Source organism: Cajanus cajan, chromosome 5, assembly GCF_000230855.2.
Source record: "Cajanus cajan strain Asha chromosome 5, NIPB_CcT2T_4, whole genome shotgun sequence".
Lineage (NCBI taxonomy): Eukaryota > Viridiplantae > Streptophyta > Magnoliopsida > Fabales > Fabaceae > Cajanus > Cajanus cajan.
Genome location: NC_138521.1, coordinates 783,443 through 802,126, shown reverse-complemented (window position 1 = coordinate 802,126; position 18,684 = coordinate 783,443). Strand labels below are relative to the sequence as shown.

General features: G+C 29.2%; 1 protein-coding gene across 1 annotated transcript; it reads left to right on the top strand.

Annotated features, from left to right (window-relative positions):
- The first annotated feature begins 15,760 nt into the window (after nt 1-15,760).
- On the top strand, nt 15,761-18,684 carry LOC109817001 (nuclear protein). The gene is made up of 5 exons (XM_020382194.3): nt 15,761-16,218; nt 16,301-16,518; nt 17,080-17,208; nt 18,113-18,244; nt 18,335-18,684. The coding sequence occupies exons 1-5, from the start codon at nt 15,915-15,917 to the stop codon at nt 18,446-18,448; spliced, it is 897 nt and encodes a 298-aa protein (XP_020237783.2). The 5' UTR covers nt 15,761-15,914; the 3' UTR covers nt 18,449-18,684.

Below are 18,684 nucleotides of genomic sequence, written 5' to 3'. Positions count from 1 at the left end.
GTGACACATTATTTTCTTTTAACAAAATAATTGAAGATCCTCTAAGGAATGAAACTAAAAACAAAAGTAACAATAATTTAACGAAGAGATTAGTCACTGCTATCGGCGGTGGATATCCAAGAACGAAAAAAAAAAAAAAAAAAAAAGTAACATAGTTTCACTTCACTTTAAACAATAATTTACACACTCAATATCACTTCTATCATTAATTCACATGGACATACATTAAAAAAAATTCTTCTAACAAGATAATAGATATGAAGCTTAGCACATCGAGATTGTTTTATTTTAATAAATAGTATTGAATTTAAATCAAGGATACATATATATAGTTACATTAAATATTTAAAAAAGAGTTTTGTTATCAATAATTAGCATAAGTTCAAGCAAAATTGCTCCTCTTGAGTTACATATGATTTTTATAAAAGAAAATTAAAAAATTAAAATTAAAATTTATTCCATTACATAAAGTATGGTGCTCGTGTTATCCGTTATCACTTGATTTCCTTCTTAAATAAATTTTATTTTAATATAGTTTTTAATTGATTGATAATTCAATTTCAATATATATATATATATATATATATATATATATATATATATAAGGAGGGTTATAATAATAACGGTGTAACTTTTACTAAATATTACACCATTTAATAACTTTATATTAAATGTGAATTTTGTAAATTCAACCGTTAGATTGAAAGTTCATATGACTTTATATGTTTATATCAAATTTTGTTAAAATTAAACAACTTGAAGGTGATCAAAGTGTTCATATTTTAGTATATTTTGAAATGTATATTTTACATCAATTTTATTTTATAAGAATGAAGTATCAAATCTTCTTGGATTAATATAAAATTTTGTATATATGATCTGAAAGTAAAGAACTTTCAATCTAACGGTTGGATTTACAAAATTCATATTTAATATAAAGTTATTAAACAGTATAATACTTAGTAAAAATTATACTGTGTATTCCTATATATTCCTATATATGTGTGTATATATCACTTGCCTTTGTTGGACTGCAAATTCGTTGGGCCTGAAAAAACATTTTATAAAATTTATCAGACATAAAAAAGAAAAGGAATATACATAATGAAATGAACTCTCTCCTAAGACTTAGTGACGGTTGATGATATATACACCTCCATTTTTTTTATACATATACCTCTTTTTTTAATAAAAAAAAATTAAATTCATAAATTATCCTTAATATTATTTGGAATAAAAAAAATTATTCTGGAAAGTGTTTTTCAAAGGTTGATGATATATACACCTCCTTTTTCCTATAAGTACACCTCCTTTTCAAAAATAATAATTAAAATTTTAAAATATTCTTAATTTTTTGCCTTTTTTTTAATTTTACATTCACAACACTTAATTTAGTACTTTTTTTACAGATCTTTTTTTTTTTTCAATTTTTACATGCACCCCGTTATCTTTCTTTCACCCCACTTATTTTGGTAGCATGTAAAAATCGAAAGAGAAAAAAAAAGTGTGAAAAAAAAAGAAAAAAGTAGAAAATTGAAAGTTAAAGGTATAAAATTAAAAAATATATATAATATTTTATAATTTTTTAAAAAAAATAAAGAAGGTGTACTTATAAAAAAAAATAGGAGGTGTATATATCATTAGCCTTTCGAAAAGAGCTTTCCGTCAGAATAATTACGGAAAGTACTTTCCAGAATACTAAAATTACTATTCCGGAAATAACTTTCCGTCAAAATAATTATGAAAAATACTTTCCGTAACACTAGAATTACTATTGCTAAAAATTCTTTCCGGAATATTAACAGTGTGTGTATTTATTACCATAATTCCGGAAAGAACTTTCCGCAATAGTAATTTTAATGTTACGGAAAGTACTTTCCAGAATTATTCCGACGGAAAGTTATTTCCGGAATAGTAATTTTAGTATTCCGAAAAGAACTTTCCATAATTATGTACAAATACATCTCCGAAAAAATTTTCCAGGATAATATTTTTTTATTTCAAATAATATTAAAGATAATTTAGAAATTTAATATTTTTTCTTTAAAAAAGAGGTGTATGTATAAAAAAATAGAGGTGTATATATCATCAACACATAACAGAACCATAAAAATTGGACCGTAAGAAAGCCCAACATGTTTTGGGTTATAAATAAACAATAAACAATTAGACTCGTAAGAATGAGAATGTACGAGCATATGAATACATATATACTTATAAAAGAAACAAATCGAAGAATTATAAGAATCACAGCAGGGCATACTATCTCCAATTCTCCATGTTAAAATAATATTTAATTAGTAAAAATTATATTTTACAAGAAATAGAGATAAAAAACGATTACATTCTTCTAAATTCCTTTATAATAGATATAAATTGAAAATTATCAATTCAATTGCGATCTAGATTTTCATTCATTATATTTTGTTATTAGTTATAATTTTTAATAATTATATTATTACTTCAAAGTATCATCAATTTTTGTCAACTTTTAGTTTTTCAAAAAATTTGGCTTACCACATGTTAATAGATTTTTCTTCTGAATCACTTTTATTTCTCACCGGCATAGAAAAAAAATATTTCGAGCCTTTGTAAATTGTTTTTAATAAATAACTAATAATAAAAATATTATATAATAATAAATAATTATTAAAAATACATGTATTTATAAAGTAAAATTTATAAAATAAAATAAAATAAAAGTTATTATTTTTATAAAAAATAATTATAAAAATAAAGTTATATAAAAAAATATATCAACACTAAATGAAACAATATCGTTTATTAACAGTATAGATACATTAATTATCATCTGTGTTCCAATTCAAACACTGTTTCTTTGTTGCTTTGTCTTTATCATTAAAAAAAAAAGTAATAATTTCTGAGCATGAAGCCAATTCAGACACAATTTTGTAGGTTAAGAAGGAATAGAGTTTGTAGTAGGTTCCAAACTTCCAATATTCTTCCGTCTCTGAGCTTCCAACAAGTAATACACCATAGAATTCGAAAGTGTCGTGAAATAGTGACCATAACATTTTAATTTGCTTTATTCTTACAATATGCTATCTTCTAAATTCACATTTTCCTGTAATCTACCACTACGTGTAATCACCATGACATAAACATGAAAGCTAAGCAAAACTTAAATGAATAAATAACTTTTAAATATAATTTTTCATTTTTCTAATTCAAACCAACAAATTTTATTTTTTCTCAATCAAAAGAAGCAAATTATTTTAGACATGCACTCTTTATATTGGGTTACGCAAATAAAACATCTTACATTTCTCTGCATATAAATTTTATTAGCCACCCACTTACCCTTTTTATTTTCTTTATCGTACTTATTTCACATCTAATGGCCCTCATCTTTTGCCAAGTTTATGTTATAATAAGAATCCTGAAAAAAAAATTATAAAAAAAAAACTGCACTAGACATTTATGGTCGTTTTGAAAAGAAAATTAAATTAAAATGCATGCACATACATAAAATTCGAGACTACTTGGTACCTTCACGCTATTCACTTTCACAAGTTCAAACAAAAAAATATAAGATATAAAGTACATGAAAAATTCAGATGAAAATGACAATATTTGACAAATATAATTTTTTAGAATGAGAAAAATAACAAGAAAATTAAATAAAAACCATCATAGACCAAAAAATCAAACGTGCATTCACAATGACAACTACAACTCACTAGTGTGGAAAAGTAATAAAATACGAAAAAAATGGCCAAAAATAAGAAGGAAAAAAAAAACGTGCGAGTGAAGACAAGTGGGAAGAGATAAGATGAAGGCATGAAGGGCTGTGAAAAAAGATTAATTAAAAGAATAATTCATTAATTATTTTTCTTAAATTTCACCACTAAAATTGAATCATGGTGAATACGAAGGAGAAGTTGGCTTCACCAGTCACCAACGGGCTAGTTGCTTCACAGCCACTACTGACTCAGCTCTCAATAAGGACAAACAGAACCCTCCAGTCTCCATAAAACCTAAGAAAAATGTTTCTTTCGCAATAATTTGTACGATTAAGATTTTTTTTAGAGATATAATAAATGATGTAGTAAAATAAATAAATACAAAAGATAATGTACAACAAAATTTTAAAAGTAGGAATAGCACCATTATGATGTGTGTAGGAATTTCAGTATCTAAATTGGTTTTTGTTCTTTTATCTTATTCATATCTCTGTCTTCATATTATCTAGGTATGAAATTTATATCTTTATTTCTGTCAGATATCGAGTATATATGTATCTATGTTGTACGTTCTGAAAAATTAATTAATTTTTTTTGTAAAAAAAATATTAAAAAAACAAAATTTTTAATGTAAAGTAATAATTACAATATTATATTAATTAAGTTTCATTTGAAATAGAATAAAAATTACATAAATATTAAATAAATTCTAAAAAAATAAATTAAGTTTCTATAAATTTAAAACAATAACAGATATAGGTACGGGACAATTATTTCGAAACTGATTCAATAAATTAGGTATTATTCATCATATCCATACTTGTGTCTAATCAACCAAGTATTCATTGTCAAAGTTGGGGTTGTAATGACTTTCATGGCCACTGCACTTCATGAAATCATCAACTAGTAATGAAATTACTCACATGCTTAAGATTTTATACTCATTATACATGGATATGCACCATATGACAAGTATATAAGTATAAGTACAACTAAGAATAACTCTATAAATATATATAGTATATGTATAGTCATCCAATATAAAGCAATATAGAATTCTAAATAGTCATCCAATATAAAGCAATATAGATTTCTAAGTGTCAATCAAGCATTATTATATAGATCATAAAAAATAGCCCAATACAAGACTGTAGTGCCAAAATGGCCTTGTAACAACTCCATGAAGCCTGCTCCGGCTAACCCTATCCTACTCCCATGAAAAATCATAATCATTGCAGTCTAGACCACATGAAAGATATGCAAGGGAAAGGTAGATTTTAAAAACATACTAGTATATGAAAGAACATCCATACTACTCACCAACATATTAACCAACGAAAACACTTCGTGGTTTACAACATTCACCAAACAACAAAACACCAATATGTTTGAAAGCTACACATCAAGACATATCAAACAATAAGATACTCATCCAACGCATATAAACACACCAATCAACAACATATCATGTGCATACACTTCAACTAATGCATTGTCACGCATTCACCTACGAAGATCTCCACATTGACTAAGGACCTATAAGGGACTTAATAAAATATACTTCAAGAGTTTCACACCTACTCAATGAGGGTTTTCAACAATTAGCCTTCCAGAGCACCAATACAAGATTCCTTATATGGGATCTTCACTTTCTAAACAACATCTCTCCTCTAGTCCTAGGTCAATTGACATGCTTTAACACCTGCAGTATTATTAGCATCATCACATCAACATACATCTTTTATATACATTACCCTAAGTTAATGCATATAGAGATCAAACCATACCAATCATGTATAGCATACCAATGCTCAACACCTCAACCAATAATAACATATCAATGTTTAACAATTCATCCAAGTATAACATATCAATGTTCAATAATTCATTTAATAATAACATAACAATGCTCAACAATTCATTCAATAATAGCATATCAATGCTCAATAATTCATTCAATAATAGCATACCAATGCTCAATAATTCATTCAATAACGACATATTAATGCTTATTCAACACTCTAACCATGCAATTTATAACATATAAATCATACATAACATATTAATGCCTATATACCACTTCAACCATGCTAACTTTAGTGCATTCATCATACATAACATATCAATGCTAGACAACTTAATCATAATAGCATATCAATGTCTGTCATCATCATCATACATCATACAACATGTATTAACATCCAACTTATCTGAATCAACTATCATATAATGATAACCTTCACAAAAATAATACATAAGGAGTTCTACTACTATAATCAAACTCATCTTTATCTCATATGAAGGTTCTATACAACTCTTATGATGACCTCAAGTTCTAACTCCAACATCTATTGCAGTGAGAATCACAAAAAACACAACAATTTGCCTAAATGCTAACAACTCAACCTTTGCTCACTAAATAAATCATAACTAGAGTTCTAAATCTCCTTTTTAGGTAATTCCAAAGCCATTTGAAAACTAACATTTAGGGCTATGACTTTTATGAAAATAATACAGTCTAATTCGAAAAGCACAAAACTGCTTAGCCATTTCAAACCCGCTATGTGGATTCCTTCCAAAAACACCCTTGATTCTCATCTTTAATTTTGCTCAGCCATTTCCTTACAAAGACACCCCTATTTCTCATTTCTAATTTCACTTATCCGTTTCAAATGGGCTTAGCCATTTCCTTCTAGAGACATCTCCATTTCTCATTTCTAATTTCGCCTAGCCGTTTCATGACAAAGACCATCTTTATTATTTTGGGATTTTGGGGTTTCCAAACCTCTTTATTCCATCTCAAGCTTCCTATGGGCTCCAATCTTAAATCTAAATCATAAAAACTCATCTAAACAACCAAAATACATCAATTTCCAACAATAAAATAACTCATAACAATATTTTGGGTACAAAATCAAGATTTTCCTTCCAAAATCCTAAATACCACAAAATCTCCAAAAAACTAAGAACACTAAGTCTCCTTGCAAATCAGTTTAACATTCAAACAATTATGCATCAATGAGCATTCAAACCACACATGCAACATGAAAATTAACACAATCATCCACCAAGATCAAGTTCTAGCTCCTCTTACATTGATTCTGAGCTCCTAAAGTGAGGAGAGGAAAAAGAAAAAGAGAGAAAAAGGAGAAGGAGAATCCTGAACTTTCGGCCTCCACTAGCTCTACACCACACCGCAACAATGATCTTCTAAGATTTTAAGTTCTCCCACCAAGCTTCCAACAACAAACTTCCTCACTAAGAGCTCGTGTGCCAGAGTCATTGGAAGAAGGAGAAGAAGATGAGTGTTTTCTTGAAAATGAAGGAAAAGAATGCCCCCCTTCTTTATCTGAAGACTTACACCTAGCTCCCGCACATCAGAATGTTACAATTAGGTTCAGATATTACCCATGTGTACGAATTTACTTGTCCTCTTTATTTAAAAGTTTCATACATTAACATAGTATTAGTAAAAATTAGAATACTCACTTGTTCCATAACTTTTTAATAAACAAATAGATAACTAAAAATAATCATATAATAATAGAGACTAAAATCAATAGTTTCAAAATTTTAGAGAAAAAAAATTATTTTACAGAAATTGAAATCAAAATTTGCTTTATTTTATGGAACTAAAAATATATTTAAGTCTTAATTACATACATTAAATATAAATATTAATTGTAAATTAATATAATATAATATAATTTTATTTTTAAATAAGATAGTTCATTAAACCTACTAAACTTTTTTTAAAATCCTAAAATTCGTTTAAAAAAATGATTTCTAAAAAGTCTAAATTTAACTTATTTTAATAAACAAATCAAGACTTAAATAAGTTAAAATTTAGCTTTTTTAATAAATAAATCGGATTTATATAAGTCAGGTCGCGAATTCTCAACATGTCTCCTAATTCACCTTAACTCTACTCAATATTATACTTGGATCAGAACTAATGAAGAAAATAAGCAAACTTTTAATTGAATAAAAAGTTAAAGAAAAATGAAAATTAATAAAATTTGAAAATAAGAAATGAATGTATAATTTTTTTTATATATAAACTGATTGTACGATTTATTATATAAAAGTAAATTGAAGTAGAAAGATTAATAGGAATGAGGCAACGAAGATACAACAAGATGAATAGGAAAGATCAAAAAGCAAAAAAGAAAAGGATAGGCAAAACAAAAAAAGTAAAAAACTAACACGAGTCAAATAAAAAAATTCAAAAAATATATATTTACGACAAATTGGACAGTAAAAAAAAGATAAAAACACCACACAATAAATGTGACATCCATCTATCCCCAATAGTAATATATAAATAACTCATAAATCTTAGGGGGTGTATTGGATTAAGATTTTAAAGGACTTTTTTAGTTAAAAAAAATCCTGCGGATTTTAAAAGACTTTGCAGGATTTTCATGACTTTTAAGATTTTGCAAGATTCTACAAGACTTAAAATCAGGATTTTAATGGATTCTGCAAGACTTTTAAATTAGGATTTTAATGGATTCTGTAGGATTTTGTGGAGTTTTGACATTTGATAAGATTTAAAAAAAATTATACATTCAAATTTAAAAAGAGTCAAAGATAAAAATAATAAATAAAAAAAATAATGTCTAGATAAATAATAATAATAATTCTCTATAATATTCTATCCTCTTTTTATAGCATCCACTATCAATTGTAACAATTCATCGGAATCATCCTTAATCCAAGCTTCATAGTTTTCTTTCTCTTTTCATTTTTCTTTATTATTTCCTTGTGAATCTCCCATTTGAATTACTAAAACAATATATGTTAAAAAATAGTTATATAAATAATTACGGATAATAGACAAAATCAATAAAATTATATTATTATTTTTAGAAGCACACCATCATACAAGATCGAATATATTTTTGCTATCCAAATGGATCAAATACCTCAGTTATTATAAAAAAAAATGTAAAAACGAAAATATAGAAACATAAGATAATTTTTTATATAAAAAAATTAGTATATTCGATACTGAAAAAATATTTAGATATATAATTTTTTTTATATAAATAGAAGTATTTAGATATAGAGAATATATATATATATATATATATATATATATATATATATATATATATATATATGATAATTTTTAACGATATTTATAAATATAAATTATTCTAACAAATATTTTAACAATATTTTCTTTTTTAAAAAATAAGTTAATGAAGGCATAAATCCTAAACCCTAAAAAATTAGATATTGCAATGTCTTATGTTAATTTTCTTTTTTTAAAATATAAAAAATCTTAATTTCATAATATAAAAATAAAAAAGAAAAATTCATAGTAAAAAAAATAAAATAATTGTTGAGTCATAAAAGGAGGAGGGATAAGAGTAACAAATTCAAGGGAAAGAGAGAATTCGCAATTTTTATGCTAAGAGGGTTCTTCCCCCTACTAAGATCCATTTTTATCTCATTCGACTCACAAAAACCCTAACAAATTCATCTTTTATATATATATATATATATATATATATATATATATATATATATATATATTGTTGAGATTATGATATCAATTTCATCTTTCACCTTTTTCTTTTCTTAACGTGTGTCATAAAAAAAATTACCACTTAAAAGTTAAAATTTCAAGTATTTTTTTGTGTTATATAAAGGAACAAATTCAACTACATAGAATAAAATAAAGTAAGTCAATTAAAGAGAACGAACAGAAAAATAAAACAAGTCAATGACACTATCATTTACATATTAGAGTTTCACAAAATAGGAGAATGGTATGAGAATAGTATTATATATGAGCAATGAACAATAGTGTAGTATTATTAGTAGAGAAAAAAATGGAGAAGACAGGAGCATAGAAAAAAATGATGAAAAACTCACTTGAAAATTCTTAAAACACTTGAAAAATCATTTCAAACAATCCTTCAAAATCCGATGGGTTTGGATGGGATTGTTTTATGAATCTGGTATTTATAGATAACACTAGAAAATCTTTCAAAATCCCTCTCACACAACAATCCTTTAAAATCCTTAAATTTTTGAATACCAATGGATTGTTTTTAAGTTGTAAAAAATCTCAAATGAATACCAGTGGATTTTAATGGACTCTTTAAAAAATCCTAAAAATCCAGATTGAATACCACTGGATTGTTTTTAAGTGACATAAAATCCTGATTGAATACCAATGGACTTTTTTACTCAAAAAAAGTCTTTTAAAATCCTACGAAATCCTAAACCAATACACCCCCCTTAATTTATTTTCATTAAAATCATAAATAAAGTAACTTAGTTCAACTAAAGAATAAATAACAGAGTAATAGTAATTAAATTATAACTTGAATGTATTCAACTAAAACAAAAGAGGTAACACAATTCCTAAACTCCTCCCAAATTCCAGTATCACATTGGCATCAGAGCTACCACACACATCTAGATTTTCCCCTAATACTCCTCCAAAGACTGAAGATCCTCTTTTGCAAAACATACAAAATATACCAACAAACAAACAGGGAGTGAGTATATTCTTAATGCATGTACCGAAATATACTATAACCACAGAATCATGCAAGTATGATGCATGTCACAACCATGCAATGCTTATATATAAATACATTGTGATCATCATATGGTTCATCATTCATAAACATCTATAATCATCTACATCTATTATTATCCATCAAGATAATAATCATCATTCACCAAGCACATATACACATTCATGATCATATAATCAATCAACAATGCCATTGTCCAAACAATTCATTAAAGAAGTCATTATCACGCCACTCGTATGAGGCCCATCTTCCAATCAACAACATAATAATCACACAATTTAAAACATCATAAAAGAGTCTCCTAACAGTCTACACCGAGCTTGGACACCCACGCTCGACCCTAAGCTGAAATAGAGAGCACCTGAGTCATCTCATGCCTGGCCTCACTGAGCCACGACCGACTCTATACCGAGATAGAGAGCACCTGAGTCGTCTCACACCCAGCATGAACCTCTCCATGCCTGGCACCAGTGTAACGTAGGAAAAAAAGATTCAGTAGCCAGAACGGGCCGTTCCCAAATTGGAACGGGCCGTTCCAAACTACTGAAGGAGAATGGGCCGTTCCGGATGAGTTCCGTTCTGATTTTAGAACGGGCTGTTCTGCAAGTGATTTTTGTGCGTATTAAGGGAGTTCAGAACGGGTCGTTCCGGTATCGGTACAGGCCGTTCTGCCCAATCCGAAAAGTCTATAAATAGGGGTTGGGCGCCTTCAAGAGAATGTGAGTTTTAGAGAGAAGTTTTAGAGAGAAGGTCTCTCGGTCTGTGAGCTCCTTTTTCTCCCAAATTTCTCTGTATGACTCCTTTTCTTCTCTAGATCACTAACGCCTTTTGGCTTTTCTTGAAATTCAGATTAGGAAGCTTACTTTGGGAGGATTGAAGTTCCGGGTTGAGCTTCGGCAAGAAATTCTACTTCTTCTCAGTTATTGGCTATTTTGAGCCAATCTTCAGGTGAGGGAAGTTAGAGTGTAGATTGACTAAGTTGTTTTTATGTTGTTTATATAAGTTGACCTTATAGATGAATTTTAAATATGTTGTATATTGCTGAAGTTGTTTATAAAGTTTGTTAAGTTACATTAAGTTGATATTGTAATGACTATAGTTGTTTAATTAAGTTGTTTGCATGTTGTAAGTTGTCTATTGTCGTTAAGATGTATATTGCTGTAAAGTTGATGTGATGTCTATTGCTGAAAAGTTGTATGTTGTTTAAGTTGTTATGCTTATTAAGTTGTGAGTTGATTGTGTTGTTCAAGTTGAAAGTTGATTGAGATGATGAGTTGAAAAGTTGTGTGTTGTCTAAGTTGTTGAGCTGATATATGTTGTTGATTTATAAGTTGATTAAACTGTGATGATAAGTTGTTGATCACTAGGACTAGGGGAGATGTTTTCGAAGTTGCTCATCCCATTGTGTGGATTGAGATAGTTGTGGTGCTCTGAGAGCCCAATTTGTTGAAAAACCCTCATTGGGAAGTTGTCCCTTGCAGTGGACGTTGTATCGTTCTCCTCTAGGACTTAGTTGGTCCTGTGTGTGGGCAAGGTCGAGGCACACGTGTACAAAGCGACCACAGTATAGGGGCCAGGTCGAACTATACTGATTACAAGCGGCCAGAAGTTGAGATACATAGTACTAAGGTGATAAGTTGAAAGTTGTTTTAAAGTTGAAAGTTGTTTTAAAGTTGAATCCCTTAATACTGTGTGGGCGACATGGAAATAGTCGATCCATGTCATGGTTGAATGACCAATTTGAGTAAGGTATCTAGTTAGAGATGCAGTCTTTGACTAGATATTGGAGGGTGCGTGGTACTTGGAGGACAGTGGGTGGGCTAACTCCACATGTGGATTGGTGAAGCTAGCCAAGGCCGTGGTAGGCTCATACCCAAACCCTTCTGTCCTGACAGTAGTACTGGACCTCCGAGTCTAAGTGGCACACCTGAGAAATCACCTATTGTTGTCTATACCTGGTTCTCTTCAGAGTTCCTAACGTTGTACTATACCTGACCTGGTGGAGATAGGTCAAACGTTGGATTCGGTAGGGTTTATGCCACCTAGACTGCTCAACTTCAGTTGTTGGAGATCTCCCAGTTGTACAAGCGTGACGACGCATTAAACATTAAGTTGTATATTGTTATTGTTGTTGTATTAAAGTTGCTTCTAAGCTGTATGAATGAGTTGGATTTTATGTTGAATTGCATGGTCATTTGTGATGATGATTGTTATGTATTTATTGCATGATTGTTAATATGTTGATTGTGTGGTATGGACTATTGTCTGTACTTGTATGATTGATTTTTTTTAAACTCTAGCTTACCCTTCTGTTTCCATGTGGTGGAACTGGGATGATCATACTTGGTATGAGAGCAGGTCAGAGCTAGCTTGGAGTTGAGGTGACTGTTGCGAGACGGGGAGTTTTGATACTCGTGTTAGAGTTGTCACCTTGGGTAGCAGTTTTGTGCTTGACCGGCACTAGGAGATAGTAGTTTTGGATAACTGTATAAATACCCAATACTTAAAAACTTAATGATTTATATATATATATATATAAATTTTTTTTTATGTTTTTGTATTTATAAGTTATCCAATTTTATTATTTATCTTAGTTCATTATTTTTAGTGCGATTCCACTAAGTGTAGGGACCACGGCGGGTCGTTACAACCAGCACATCTTGGTAGTGCCTTTATACGCATGAAGGCACATCCGACATCGAGCACCTGAGCTCAGCGCCGCGTGTGATACAACACTCAAATGCACCAACTACGATACAGTAATCAATCATGGAAATTCTAATCATCCAAAACTCATTTTTATGTCGAGAAAATCTACCATTCAATATGCATTCATCAAATTAAATGCCTACAACTTTTATCCCTAAAATTATCAATTCTTCTCCCTTAGGTTCTAACCCGCTTTTTACAGAACACTCAGTTAATTAATTTTAAAGCATCAGATTTCTTAAAAAATTTATATTAAGAATCTTATCAATAAACAACATCAAACGCAAATAAGATTTCATCAAACAGAGCACTTATAGGATTGGGAACCAACCCCTCTACCCTTCATGCATAAACCTAATTCCCAAAGATGGGTTTTCTCATTCCCCCTTTACTTGGATAATCTCTAGATGACGGTGCATGACTCCAAGATGATTTCCTTCCTACTCTTGCTCTTTGAGTTCTTAGGCGTGTATGTGCAAATAAAGGTGTAAGAGAGTTTGATCAAAAACTATTATTTTAAAAATCTTAACCTTCCATTAACCCTCATTTAGTTATAACAGTTAACCACAGTTACAAATTCCTTTTCCCTTTAATAAACATTATAATAACCTTTAATAAAATCACTATATATTATATTCTAAATTATATTAAATAATTAAAACAAATATTTAACAACCTTTACTAATAAGATAAAAATATCAAAATTTAATACTTATATTATATTTTATAAAAAATGGGGTGTTACAATAAAAAATAAAATAAAATGAAAAGGAAAATTTTAAAATACAATAAATAATATAAAAATAAAAATATTGTTGTTGTTATTATTATTTTTTTATAAATTATTTAGAGGTACAACTCTTTCCACCACAATGATTCATGTAAACCCAAAATCCTAAATCCTAAAATTGTTTAATCTCATTAGATATATTTATTTACTCAAATATTATTATAAATATGACATTAAACTAAAAATTTAACACCTTTTAGTTAAAATTATTTAAATATAGGATTCAACAAAAGAAATAAATAAAGAAAATATTATATAATAAATAAAAAGAATAAAAATATATTATTTAATTTCATTCAAATAAAAAAATAAAAAAATAATAACAAATACTATTAAATTGTAGAAATAAACTTTAATGATATTATTAAAATTGATAAGGTCAATAAATAATAAGATACAAGAAAGAGAGAGATAAAGATATGGGGAGAGAGAGAAAGGGAGAGGGAAAGAAGGGGAGTGAAAGTGAGTGATAGAAAGAGAAAGAGAAATGGAAGGAGAGAGAGAAAGAAAGAGAGGAGGTATGAGAGTGATAGAGACAAAGAAAGAGGGAGAGAGAAATATAAGGGGAGAGAAAGAGGAAGACAGGGGGAGTAAGAGTGAGGGCGAGAGAGAGATACAAAGAGAGACTAAAAGAGGGAGAAAGATAAAAGCAATGAGAGAAAGAGAAAAACATTTTGTTTTTAAAAAGAGATATTGTGGTTTTGTTATATACATAATTTTTTTTTCTCAAACTCGAGAAAGTTAGATTTTCACTCATTTATGAGGATGTTTTTGTGGGAAAGTGAGATAAAAATAATTTTCAGGAAACTATATTTTTGAATTTTTTTTTCTTTTCCAATAGCTACCAAACAAGAAAAACTATGATTTTTAATTTAAGATTTTCAAGAAAGTAAAAATATTTCGCGTATCAAAAATTCACTAAGTGTGTCATCACTTTCATGTAGAACGCAAATTCCCTTATTTTAAAAGTAAATTTTGATAGATTTAGTTTACTCAATAATTCATATTGTATATTAAATTTTAATGGTTCAACTATGTAATTACAAAAAATTATGTATAGAGTAAGTTTACAAAATTTTAAAAAATTTAAAAATTATTTAATACTTTATTTTATTAATTCAAATTAATAGATAATTATAAAAATATTTTACATGTTGATTTGAATATATTTAACATTCTTTTTAAATTTTTTAAGAAACACATACTAATAATAATAATAATTTTTCATACAGACATAGAATGTATTTTCTCTTGATAGTGTAAAATTTATATTTTCATATACATGGTTTATATAAAACCTTAAAACTAGTAATTAAAACTAATTTCTTTCCATAAAAAAAAGTAATTTTTGCTAGCTAAATAGTACATTTTAATACATAATAGTGTGTATACATAGATATAGAGAAAAGATCTACTTATTTCAAGAGATTTACACAACTCAAGAACTTATATTAAATTTTAGTGATCAAATCGTCAAATTAAAAGTTCATGATATATAAATTAAGTCTATAAATTTTTAAAAAATTTAAAAACTAATTGATATTCTATTTTTTTATTCAAATTGAAGGATAATCATCAAAATATTTTAAACATTAATTTGAATTAATGAAACAAAATGTTAAAATATTTTCAAAATTTCTAAATACTTACAAACTTAGATCTATACATTAATAACTTTTGATTTAACGATCGCTAAAATGATATAAATTATTAAGTGAATAAGTCTTTTAAAATAATTGAATTTCTTCTTTCATTATATATATTATTACATATTAATTATTAAATCATTTAAATTTGATATAAATAATAAATTATTGAATAAAATGAATTTATACTTGAAGTAAATGAATATTTTGTATTTATATATTTATTATTATTTTTTATATCAACATGTATTTAAACATATGTAGTTTAAATATTTGGTTATCCGAAAATTGAGGATTAAAATTAAAACACGACTCTTGAAGTATGGTACAGTATAAATCACGATCAAAGAAACGACGACAAGTCATGTTGGCACGAAAAAGTTGTTGAGTTAAGGATAGAACCTTCCCCTAATAACGAGTGGCGTAACAACCCAGCAAAAGAAAACGAAGCATGTCCATCTCCATCTTCTTCTTCCACTGAATTCTCACTCACTCTCACACCTTCATGGCCACTGCCACTTCCCTATCCTTCTCCATTTCTCCCACAACAACAGCCTCACCCTTCAGATCCAAAGTCTCCGCCATGGCCACCACCATCGTCACCGCCCCTGCCACCAAGGTCGCTCCCGCCGTCATTGTCGGCGGCGGAAGAGTTGGCAGGGCCTTGCAAGACATGGGCACCGGCCAAGACTTCCTCGTCCGCCGGGGAGAGTCCGTACCCCTCAATTTCGAGGGCCCCATCTTCGTCTGCACCAGAAACGATGATCTTGATTCCGTTCTTCAATCCACTCCTCCTTCCAGATGGCCCGGTAACCCCTTTCACCTAAAAATTTGATTTTTATTTTCAATGCCATTCCGTTGGGTATTAATGAGTCATTGATCGTGTGGCAGATTTGGTGTTTTTCCAGAATGGAATGATGGAGCCGTGGTTGGAAAGCAAAGGGTTGAGTGAGGCAAACCAAGTGTTGGCGTATTTTGCTGTGTCCAAAATTGGGGAAACTCCTATTGATGGTAGGACTGATACCAATCCTGAAGGACTCACTGCTGCATTTGGCAAGTGGGCTTCTGTTGTTGCTGCAAGATTAAATGCTGGAAGCCTCTCTTGCAAGGTATGCATAATAACAATATCTATCTTTGCAATGTCTCTTCTTTTTCTTAAAAATATATATTCATTTAACACCACTTTGGTACATGAATTTAGAATATGCTGTAGCATTAGTTTTAAAGTGTAAATTAATAATAATTACATAAGTCCAAAACTCAAAGAAATATGTGATTAAAGTTATTATATATATATATATATATATATATATATATATATATATATCTATAAACTAAAATAACATTAAGAAAGATTTATTTGACATTTTAGGAATTAATTTTACAATTTATTAGTTTTAGATGCTAATATGACAACCTCTTCAACTAAAGTGGTGTAAGTGGTTACTCAAAATATTTGTGGGACTTCTTTTTACTTTTGGGAAATTCAAGTGTCTTAATTCTCACTTATTATGATTTTGGTTTTTTTGTTTTTGGTCACTTATCATGTTTTTGGTTTGCTTGGCGTCAAGATTGGAATTATGAGAATTTCTTGTATAATGTTAGAGGGAAATGTTTACAAATCTGAATCTGATAATATATCATACGCTGATCTATGTCTCAAAAGCCAGGTTCTTGACAAGGAGGCGTTTCAGAAGCAGATGTTGGAGAAGCTTATATGGATTTGTTCTGTCATGCTTGTTGGAGCACGTCATGGAGGGGCTTCTGTTGGTGTTGTGGAAAAGGAATTCCGCTCCGAAGTAAGCTTTGCAGTTGTCAATTTCTCCGAGTTAATCTGCTAATTCTGTTAATCAATGACATTTTGCTTGATTACAAGACAACATAACATGTACACGATTAGTATCCGGTTCATCCCTCTCTCCCTCTTTGACTCTATCTATAGATAAAGTTTCTTCTTTTGGGTCTTCAAGAGGGGTGTCTACTCAGTGACCTATATCAATTTCTATGTGCTAGCAGGGTTACAAATGAGTAGGTAGAGAGGGCCCTGAGTTTTGGTGAAATCAAGTTAACATAAAATATGTTCATAGTTCAATCTATTTACCAAAAAGGTCTAGCATAGTTAGCACTTAGTAGATAGTTGGCTCCTTGAGGACAGGGTTTGATTCTTATATGTTTTGTTGCTTCAAAAAGAATTAGTCTATGACTATCAGCGGAACATAACCTTGTTGCTAACAAAAAAAGTTCAATCAATTTATTTGTTTGTGGATTGCTTAATATGATTAAAATCAGAAGTCATTTTTGAATAGCTTCCTGTTAAATCATCTGCTTCTATTAAAAAGAGTTTAATAGTTATGTATTGTCGATGTAAAAGTTCTATACAATCAACCAATTAGAAATTACAATTTATGACTTCTAAGGTAATTGTTGAAAAAGTCAACAAACTTATATTTTATAATAAGTCGTGATTGGATGGCCGTGTAAAATTGCTTTATATTGTATGAATTTAGAATTTTGGATTTAGGGTTTATAATTAAATTCTTAAAAAAAATGATTTTTATGATTATAAACAAACATAAATCAATTTTAAAAAAATCTGAAAATTAATGACTAAATTATTTTACATCAAATCGCTTTTCTTTAATGATGTATCCAATACTAAATATATAATATGCAATGAGCACTGACTGATGTTTGCCCTTTCAGTTGGCTCGCCTCATAGCAGAACTGGCATCAGCAGCAGCAAGTGAAAAGGGGTTAACATTTGAAGAAGCCATGGAAGAGCGCTTATGTGCATATTCCCGCGCAGTGGCCCACTTCCCCACAGCAGTTAAGGAGGTAAATGACAGTAACAACTAACAATTATATTGGATTCACAAGAAAACCCATTAACTCTGAATTTGATACATATAAGTTGTTATGTTGCAGTTCAAATGGAGGAATGGTTGGTTTTATTCTCTCTCTGAGAAGGCTACGGCACAAGGCAAGCCAGATCCATGCCCTTTGCATTCCCAATGGCTAAAAGAGTTGAGAATTGTATGAAGCTTCAACTCTAGTGTGTTGTGTGTGCCATGTGTCCAGTAGTTTGTAACAGTTGTGTAGACTTTAGCCACTAGCTTTTAAGAGTAATATAGTTTCGACCCTGTAAGCAAGCGCAGTTTAGTTAGTAAAATCTGAATTTCATTTCCTTCCATTACCAAGTATATTGATTTTCTATGGACTAAAACTTAGCTAGTGTATTGGATTGAAAATTAATATAATTGTGCATTTTTTACTCA

Excerpts from the sequence above, each read along its gene's own strand:
- LOC109817001 (XM_020382194.3), top strand. The coding sequence starts at position 15,915 with ATGGCCACTGCCACTTCCCTATCCTTCTCCATTTCTCCCACAACAACA. Across the intron at positions 16,219-16,300 it reads TCCTCCTTCCAGATGGCCCG|ATTTGGTGTTTTTCCAGAAT; the intron begins GTAACCCCTTTC and ends ATCGTGTGGCAG. Across the intron at positions 18,245-18,334 it reads TCCCCACAGCAGTTAAGGAG|TTCAAATGGAGGAATGGTTG; the intron begins GTAAATGACAGT and ends GTTATGTTGCAG.